This window comes from Saprolegnia parasitica (assembly GCF_000151545.1).
Source record: "Saprolegnia parasitica CBS 223.65 unplaced genomic scaffold supercont2.45, whole genome shotgun sequence".
NCBI lineage: Eukaryota > Oomycota > Saprolegniomycetes > Saprolegniales > Saprolegniaceae > Saprolegnia > Saprolegnia parasitica.
Window position 1 is genome coordinate 166,728 of NW_012156439.1, and position 9,305 is coordinate 176,032.

The 9,305-nt window shown below is 56.6% G+C and overlaps 5 protein-coding genes across 5 annotated transcripts; all 5 read left to right on the forward strand.

Annotated features, from left to right (window-relative positions):
• Nucleotides 1-44: 44 nt before the first annotated feature.
• SPRG_20730 (hypothetical protein) lies at nucleotides 45-1,406 on the forward strand (the record flags this gene model as incomplete). Its single annotated transcript, XM_012348631.1, has 1 exon — nucleotides 45-1,406. One exon carries the CDS (start codon nucleotides 45-47, stop codon nucleotides 1,404-1,406), a length of 1,362 nt encoding a protein of 453 aa, XP_012204021.1.
• Nucleotides 1,407-1,857: 451 nt separating this feature from the next.
• On the forward strand, nucleotides 1,858-2,465 carry SPRG_09150 (hypothetical protein). Its single transcript, XM_012348587.1, has one exon. It carries the CDS (start codon nucleotides 1,867-1,869, stop codon nucleotides 2,434-2,436), a length of 570 nt encoding a protein of 189 aa, XP_012203977.1. The 5' UTR covers nucleotides 1,858-1,866; the 3' UTR covers nucleotides 2,437-2,465.
• A 1,715-nt stretch (nucleotides 2,466-4,180) lies between these two features.
• SPRG_09151 (hypothetical protein) lies at nucleotides 4,181-4,807 on the forward strand (the record flags this gene model as incomplete). Its single annotated transcript, XM_012348588.1, has 1 exon — nucleotides 4,181-4,807. The coding sequence occupies one exon, from the start codon at nucleotides 4,181-4,183 to the stop codon at nucleotides 4,805-4,807; it is 627 nt and encodes a 208-aa protein (XP_012203978.1).
• Nucleotides 4,808-5,720: 913 nt separating this feature from the next.
• Nucleotides 5,721-6,314, forward strand: SPRG_09152 (hypothetical protein; the record flags this gene model as incomplete). The annotated part of the gene is made up of 1 exon (XM_012348589.1): nucleotides 5,721-6,314. The coding sequence occupies one exon, from the start codon at nucleotides 5,721-5,723 to the stop codon at nucleotides 6,312-6,314; it is 594 nt and encodes a 197-aa protein (XP_012203979.1).
• A 1,461-nt stretch (nucleotides 6,315-7,775) lies between these two features.
• Nucleotides 7,776-8,443, forward strand: SPRG_09153 (hypothetical protein; the record flags this gene model as incomplete). Its single annotated transcript, XM_012348590.1, has 1 exon — nucleotides 7,776-8,443. One exon carries the CDS (start codon nucleotides 7,776-7,778, stop codon nucleotides 8,373-8,375), a length of 600 nt encoding a protein of 199 aa, XP_012203980.1. The 3' UTR covers nucleotides 8,376-8,443.
• Between the last annotated feature and the right edge of the window lie 862 nt (nucleotides 8,444-9,305).

Sequence of the window (9,305 nt, forward strand, 5' to 3'; positions counted from 1 at the left end):
AGCGCTACGGCAGCGGTGCCGTCGTCGTCGGCGCCCACGACGTCATGCTCAACCAGGTCGAGATCAAGGCGACGACGTCCAAGAACAAGTTTTACCGCCTCCAGCTGCTCTCGTACCCTGGCACGGAGCGCTACGACGTCTGGACGCGCTGGGGGCGCGTCGGCGAGGACGGCGACTGCATGCTCTTGGCCAAAGGCGCGTCGTGGGACCTCGGCATAGCGACCGCGGCCTTTGAGAAAAAGTTCAAAGACAAGACCAAGAACCTTTGGGCCAACCGTGCGAGCTTCGTGCCCAAGAAAGGCAGCTACGAGATCATCGAGTTGGATGCCAAGGCGAGCGCGGCGACCACTATGGGCATCGTGGGCAGTGACACCGCGCCGTCATCCCTGCCACTCCCCACGCAGCACCTCCTGCGCATGATCTTTGACACCAACATGTTCAAGGACGCCTTGTCGCAGATGAATCTGGACCCGGCGCGCATGCCGCTCGGCACGCTGAGCGCGTCGCAGATCGCAAAGGGCGTCGCGATCCTCGAGAGTCTCCAAGCACGCACCGGGGGTTCTATCGCCGAGCTCTCGTCCAAGTTTTACCAGCTCATTCCGCACGCGTTCAGTCGGTCGTCGATCCCGCCGCTGCTCAAGTCGCCCGACCAGATCGCTGCCAAGTTTGAGATGCTCTCGACGCTCCACGACATCGTCGTTGCCCAAGACGTCCAGAAAGCGGCGTCGGCCTCGGCGTCGGCGGCCGCGAACCCGATCGACCTCAACTACACCGAGCTCCACGCCGACATCCGCCTCGTCGACGACGCGAGCCCCGAGTACGCGACGCTGCTTACGTACATTACGCAGACGCGGGGTGGCGACGGCATGGACGTGGCGGGTATCTGGGCCGTCAAGCGGTCCACGGAGGACGCTCGGTTCGCGCCGTTCCAGGACGTCGACAACCACCGCCTGCTGTGGCACGGTACCAACGTCGCCGTCGTCGCGGCGATCCTCAAGTCGGGTCTGCGCATCATGCCGTCGTCGGGCGGTCGCGTCGGGAAGGGCATCTACCTCGCCAACATGCTCGCCAAGTCCCGCTCGTACGTCTCGCCGGCCAACTACAATGGCGAGCGTCTCGGCTGCGTCTTCCTCGTCGAGGCCGCGCTCGGTCGCATGCACGAGATCACGCACGATGACTCGTCCTTGAAGCGCGCGCCGGACGGCTTTGACTCGGTTTTGGCCAAGGGCAATGTGCACCCGGACCCGGCACACGACCAGACGCTCGACTTTGACGGACGCCCCGTCACCGTCAACTGCGGCCCACAAGTCAAGTCGGAAGCGTCGTCGTCGTTTTATCATGACGAGTACCTCGTGTACAGAGAGGAGCAGCAGCGCCTCCGGTATATTGTGACATTTAAAATGTAATTTATCGACTTGAAAGTCTTACCTTGCGCCTGGATTGCCATTCAAAAGACGACTCGAAGGGGACATATATTTTGTCTTGGGCGCCGTGAAGAGCAGAAAGATTTACATCTGAAACCTCAACTTCCTCGCTCGACGCGGAAAAAGCGTGTGCCGGTTGATGAAGACGGTCGAGGGAGGAAGCTATGGAGCATACGACGTCAGTGATCACGTTGATTTTGCCCACGCACCGGCGCATCATCAGGCGATGCGTGGCGCAGATTGCATCCACCGGCTAATTCGTCGTTTCCAACAAGCGGTTTAAAACAAGTTGTGGTTTGCCATACAACATCCTAGACTAGTGCGTTTTGAACAGGATGATCGCAACAGTCGTTTCGCCAATTTGCTCGTCAAGACTGGCGACCGCATGTCTTCACTCGGAGCATGCTTTGCAAAGATCACTTTTCAATTGTATCTGGTGTGCATGACGCAAGCGCCGCCGATGCACCGCTACTCGCTCCCGTCCTCGGGCCACCGCTTGGATCGGACCCGCGTCGACATCATGCGCGCAGCCGTGCGCGTCACGGACGACGAGTCCAAGCCATGCCGCGCCAACACGTTCTTTGTCATGAAGGTCTACGACGGCTCCGACTACCATATTATCGAGCAGAGCTGGTCGGCCTTTCGCGAACTCAAGACCAACTTGCTCTTGGCGCTCGCCAAAGGCCACAAATGCGGGAACGGACCGCTCTGCGCCCAGCTCCATGGGCACCTCAAGCACAACTTTGACCGGCCAAAGAGCGCGAATCTGCGCATGTGGCTCCAGCTGCGTCTGCGCCCGCACAAGGAGGTGGCGACAGCACTCTTTTTACAGCACTTTCAAGACCTTTTGGACACGCTTCTCGTCGTGCTGCGTCAGGACACGAACGACTGCGCTGCCTTTGCAGCTCTGCGCGCGGTGTTTGCGCGCTTCATTGCGGTACGACCGCCCACGGTGCTCGAGGCCGCGCGTTGCTCGATAGCGTCGAGTGTGCTGCATCCGATGTGTGCCTGAACGTTTGATTAATTCAACTTGATTTATTGCAAGCGAGCGGATGGCGCAGCAACACCATGCAGCGTCAAAAGGAAGGAAGATGTGTGTATCCAGTACATGGGACAGTCTCTCAAGTCGTGTAAAAGACCGCATCATACCGGTAGAATTGTACTAGTAGTCGCTTAGTTGAGTAGATTTACAGCGTGGCCGACAGAGCAGTGGACTACTAGTAGGGGTCACCGCGGCTCGAGGCGAAATGTGATCGGCTCAGACTCCATTTTTCGAGTCGGCTGAGCTGTTCAAGCCGCGGCTCGTCTCAAGCCGTTTTGGGTTGTCGGTTGTTGTTGAAGTGAGTCTATTTAGATATAATTTACACTGAACTGGATATGGTGGTGGACTATCGATTCCAAGGTGCTACGATGAGCCGGCCGCCGAGAGGCTTAGCCGAGCGCGAGACGTGGCGTGTAAACGGCACATGCCGGAACAAAGTTGTCGCGTAGCCATGCGTCGTGCCGCAGGGCGGCCATCATTTAGTTGTCGCGTAGCCATGCGTCGTGCCGCAGGGCGGCCATCATTTGGAAGAGGCACAATGCTTGAGTGTTCAGCAGCAGGTGTTGGAGGTGCAGCTTGGTCAAGAACGCGGCTCGTTGGGCGGCTGCCTCAGGCGTCACAAGGGGCGCCTCGGGGCGAAAGACTCGGTCGTTGCGGGCAAGCCAGACGGTGTGGAGCACGCACGCGCGGAGGATTGGCCACATCATGGCCACGGCGCGCCGACGGTAGCGTTGGGCTGTCACCAGCGGTTCGAAGAGGAGCGCGGAAAGCGTCGTGGGAAGTTCGAGCTCGAGGGCGTCGACGAGCGGCTGAAAGACCGCCCACAATTTTTGGGTTGTCGGTGTTGCGTCGGCATTCAACCCCGACGGCACAACAGTCGGCGCAGGCTCGAGATTTGGAGCCGAGGCACGGTGACCAACAGTGGACAACAGGCTGGCTGTGGGCTGACAACGGCGTTTACTTTTCCGAGAGTATTGTCCGCCACAAGAACGTTCCCATGCCGGACGCAAACCGAGCGGATGGGCGCAACTCGGGGTCATCGTATTAGTCGTCATGTCGAGGCCCATTTTGTTGCATTTGGTTGGTCGCAGGACCTGGTATATGTAGCGGATCTACACCTCGGAGGCCAAACTTGGTTCTGTACTCTGCTCTCTGCTCTTGTGCACACACAACTCCAGCTTGGAAGCACGATGGTCGCATGTTTCAATGTCGCCAATCGTCGCCGTCGGGTCCATGTCACTAGGAGACGTTGAGAGGATCGGACAGAAACCCTCGATCCCTCGCGAAGTGTGTGTGCCAGCCATCACGACGTGCAGCTACTTTTAGTTCAAGAAAGTGCGGTACGTCGCAACTGCTTTCGTTGCGACAACGGCGCGCGCCGTTGGCTCCCAACCGCAGAATCACAGAACCTTACGCCGATCGGCTTCGTTGCAATCGCCAGCTGGTGGCCGCTCCGCCGATTACGGTCGACGGGACTAAAGTAAGTCGGAGTAGTTTAAAACACTAGTGGCAACGACAGAGTAAATGTCTCTCTCTCCTTGCAGGCACGCGCTGTTTAATACAGTTTCGATCGGATTATGGAGATCCCAATTGACACAAACAGTGCCGAGTTCAAGTGCATGGCACTCTTTCTTGAGTGAACCGCAGTGATGCCGTTCGAATTACATGGATTGGTGCGTCGGATGATCCCATTTTCCATTTTGCCGCCTTGACCATGAAAGCTTCTCTAGCGACCCCCGACATCATCCGCCGCTTCCGCGCGTCGTGGGGCTCGAGCCACTCGATGGACGACGACGAGCCGAGCCCAACGCATCGCCTCGACCGGACGCGCGTCACGATCGAACGGGCCTCCGTGCGCCTCCCGAAAGACAAGAAGAAGCCCGACAGTGCGTGCATCTTCTTTGTGATTAAAGTCGACAAGGGCGACGGCTGCCACGTCATCGAGCAGAGCTGGGCGGCCTTCTCGGAGCTCAAGGAAGACCTCCTGACGGCGCTCGACGCTGGCCATGCCTGCCACGGCATTTGCCCATGGCTCTGGGAAGACCTCCACCACAACTTTGACTACCCGACCAAGAAGGTCAACCTCCGCACGTGGCTGCACCTCCGCCTCCGCCGCCGCACCAAAGACACGATTCAAGTGTTCCTCGAGCACTTTCAGGAACTCCTCGACTCGATGCTGACGGTGCTTCGCCAGCGTCACATCCACTGCCGCCAGTTCCACGACGTCTGCGCTGTCCTTGCGCGCTTCATTGATGTGCGCCCGCCGACGCTCCTTGGGTCGCCCGAGCCCCGCTCGTACCACAGCGCCACCATGTCGAGCACGGGCTGCGTCGAGTGCTAAGTAGTAGCTAGTCCGTTAGATAGCGATAGGTTAGTCATATTTATTCCTTCAACACGAGATTTTGCGTCTCTGTCGATTTGGTATTGCACTGTTTCCAAAATGTGGCAGAGTTTTTTAAACGATCTACAAAACCCACTCCAAAAACACACAAAATACAAGATCCACGGGCAGAGCAAGCCAGCGCAAGCCATTTCCGAATTTGTACTGTGTCAAAAGCAAACTCGCCTTGCCCACCACTGGCATGACGCACACCCAAGACAGTTATTGCCCCCGAGTCGTTCGTTTGTGCGTGCGCCACCGTCTCCAACTGAGAGCGATATATGACGGTCTGTGCATGCAATGGTCGAGTTGCTGCTGAGATGTTTAGTAACCCTTGGCCGCAATGTCGTGTTGTCTTCGGCGCATGCACTGCCACTACGTGGGTGAGATCGTTGATCGATGCGTAAAAAGTGTCGTAACAACGACCGGGATGCATCAACTTTGACGAGCCTTCTGCACTCAACGCTGTACACAATATGCAGTGACCAAACCATTGCACTGGCACTTAGTTCACACTACTGGTACATACTATCATGTATGTGAGCCAACGAGACCCCTTTCGCCGTCGACGAAGGAATAATTGTGGGACGCCGGTGCTAGCATAGAAACGAAGCGACCCAAAGCATGGTTCGAAGGTTGTTGCAACGCTTCCTTGGATCGTGTTTTAGGGCGCGATCGAATCCGGTCAGGAACGCTCCATCTGATTATCGCTGTCGACGCATCCAGCACATGTGACGAGGCCGATGACGGAGCATACTGCAAGCGGAACCATCGTGAGCGCAGTAGTAAGCGGCGCCCGTTTGTGGCCATAGACAAGGACCACCAATCCTCCCAGCACGCACGCAGACGGGTGCCGTGCATTGCAAATTTTTCCATGAAGCAGCTCAATCCCTTGTCGAGCAGTACGCCCGTGATCCACCGGTCGCGGGCGTCGTCCACATCGTCGCTGACGTCGTCGCCACCGATGGGCTGGCGTGCCCTTGACCATGTGCGCGTCGAAATCGTCCGAGCGAACGTTCTCAAAAACGTCGACAAGTCCCAGCCCCGTGAAGCCAGCGTCATCTACGTCCTCAAGATCTACGACGGCGCGTCGCACCACTTGGTGGAGCAGAGCTGGGCCGCGTTCCTTGAGCTCAAGCGCGACTTGCTGGCCGCGCTGGACCCAGGGCACGCGTGCAATGGCATGTGTCCCTGGCTCTACGAAGATCTCGTGTCCAACTTTGACATCCCCCGGCGCAACGTGTCGTTCTTCAAGTACCTTTTCATTCGCCTGCACGTGATCACTCGCCGAACGATTCGAGTGTTCTTGGAGCATTTCCAGGAGCTGTTAGACTCGCTCTTGCGGCTCCTTCACACGCGCGGCGGTCGCTGCAAGCAGCTACTTGATGTCTGCACGGTCCTCGCGAGCTTTCTGCACATACGACCACCCACGATCGCCGAGGCCCGGTCGCGCTCGTCCATTCCCTAATTCACGAGAAGACGTTATTTATAAAACCTCATAACACACTGTGGTGGATGATCGATAGTCTTGGGCGGACAAGACATTTGTGTGCTTATGACCCCAAGCGGCGCAAATCGAGAAAGCTAGAAAAAGCTTCGCATCGTCGACGCGGCTTCTCGACAACTCGCAGTAGAGGCTGGTGTGGCAACGAGAGCCTCGCCTGTTTGCTGCGTGCATTGATATTGTTAAGAACGCAACTCCACACGTTCGTTCGCCAACTCGGAAGACCTCGACGTTCGTTGGTTTTTGGGCCGTTGGATCCACCCGACGCTTGGATCCGAGTGGTTTTCACCAGCCCTCGCGGCGGTTTCCACTCACGAGGATGGTTGATTTTCCTTTCCCCAGTGGAAAGTTTTTACCACTCGATCTCACTAAGCCAGGCTCCGTAATATCAATAAATTCCGGAGCAGGTCGTGAGCTGCCCTCGTGGCCTCACTTCTTCTTTCCACTGCTCTCGGACACACTCCTCTGCGGGTGTGCGGTTCTGGTTCTTTCTCTTCTTCCTCTTTCTCTCTGCCGAGTGCTTCACTAGCCCAGCTGCTACTTTGTTAGATATGTGCATGTTTCGCAGTAGAGTCAGCCTCTTTACATTCAAGGAAAGCAGCCTCCGATGCTGGTGTCCCCGCCATTTATTACGTATTACGACCTCGTCGATGCAATCAATGCATCGACGAGGTCGTCTAGCGTTGCAACGCAGTCCGACGTGTTGCTACTTGCAGAGGTTTATGCAACATTGTCGACTCTACTACAAAGATGACCATGATGAATCAGCAGCTCGGACTGGGGTATCAAATAGTAATAGCAAGTTGCATTGGTGACGCCCATGGTGACAAGGTGCTTTGGTCGGGTGCGATCACCTGCTCGAGATGCTTGCAATGGCGCTCCTGAGCACGGCCTCGGTCCACACGTTGCCTTTTCTTTCGCACATTTTCGTTCGACCACACATCGCCTCGACGATCCGAAGCGTTCTTTTGACGCGCCACAGCGTTCTGCGACAAAACGTCACGATATCAAGCATGATCGCTTCGCGACCGCCTTGGTGAGGATGTGGCTTGTGGCGTACTAGTATATCCGATGTATGGCAGCGTCTTCGCACACATCACTTTGGATAGCGACCGCGAGTTGCCCGTCCAGCATTGATATGTCGATGCAAGACGGTCGACTATTACAGTGCTCACGCCACGTGCGTCCTGCTATGCAGCAAGAAACCTAGACAGTGCGATCTTCGTAATCGGACCTCGCAAAGTGCGACGCCGTGTTGGTCGTGGCTACAGACGGCTAAAGTGCGCTTCAGGATTGTTGACGAAAGTTGGTGGCGCCAACATCCCTGGGACATGCCGCCGCATGTCTGTGTAGGCAACCAATGCTTCATGCGAATATATCGTCCACGAATTCATTCTTTAATTTACCTTTTTGGGCGCATCAACTATGCTTGCGCCTCACATTGTGCACATCCGCCACTCGTTTGCGTCGTCGACATCGTCGTCTTCGTCCTCGTGTTCCTCGTCCTCGTCGACGTACCGCCTTGACGCGACTCGCGTCGAGATTGTCCGCGCCTCGATCCGCTTGCCGTCGGACGCCACCAAGGCCAAGCCCAGCAATGACAGTGTCATCTTTGTCATCAAGGTGCACACTGCGTCTGGCTACCACCTCGTCGAGCAGAGCTGGGCGGCGTTCACGCAGCTCAAGGAGGCGCTGCTCCTTGCACTCGACCCGGGACACGCGTGCAGCGGCGTTTGCCCGTGGCTCTGGGAAGACCTGTACCACAACTTTGAGCACCCGACGAAGAAGGTCGACCTCCGCACGTGGCTCCACATGCGTCTCCACCGGCACACCAAGCGCACGATCCAAGTGTATCTCGAGCACTTTCAGGAGCTCCTCGACTCGATGCTGCACTTGCTCCGCCAGCGCCACCTCCAGTGCCACCAGTTCCACGACGTCTGCGACGTCTTGGCCCAGTTCCTTCAAGTGCCATCGATGCTCGACACGTGCGCGTCGAGCTCACTGCACCACGGCCTCCGTTTCTAGACGCGCCTTGTTAGTTTTAGTTATTTATTGTACGCCAATGCTAGTACGTAGTCATTTGCCACCACTGGATCCTTCTTTTGACAACCGCCAGTTACGACGCCCCTCGGAATCAAACCGTGTGATGTCACCTTGATTTGAAAACGGTTGCCACATGCAAGCCTGCACACACGGGGACGGAAATACCGTGCGACGTGTAAACCGGTAAAGAATGATGTGCCATCGTAGAGGTGTACTCTTCAAAGTGTACCCTCACAGGATGGCTCTCATAGCTGCTATCATCGTTGGCATCGTCGACATGGGCGCTTGACGTGGACCGCAAGTCTCTGCCCTTGTGGCCGTTGTGATTGGTCGCGAGCGGCAGATTGTAAAGTATCTTTGTGACGCAGCCGCGTCATCGTGGTTGTCGACTGCTCTCGGCAACTCACGGTCAAAAGGGTCGTTGTCACATGGATCGCGCCCTTTTTGTTCACGAAATTGCCCTTCCGACGCATGCTCTCGTTTTAAACAGCTCGTCGCTTTTATACGACACATTCTGTTTAAAACTAGATCACATTACCACATTACCTTAGATGAGTCCATTTGTGTCACGTCATCGATCTCGCCCCATTCTGCATGAGCTCGCGCCAGCAGTCGAACGCTGCAACTATAATATGTACATATGCAGGTATAGCACCTGCGCACGAGAACAAGGTGCGTCGCGCAATCCGCCAAGTCGCAGTATCTTCTTCTCAGCGTCGGATGAGCTGTCGTGGGACAGAGGTACTCATCAAGCGAATTGGGCAGTCGCCAATCATGGACTGCGCTCGGCCCATGTGGCAGCCACGCGGAAGAGGCCTGCGAAAAACGGTGGCTAGCGACACGCCAGTGGCAGCTGAGGTCCAGACGCCAATTCGCGACTGCGCACCCAAGAGACCACTACCGATCGCCATG

Coding starts and splice junctions, on each gene's coding strand:
- SPRG_09150 (XM_012348587.1), top strand. CDS start 1,867: ATGACGCAAGCGCCGCCGATGCACCGCTACTCGCTCCCGTCCTCGGGC.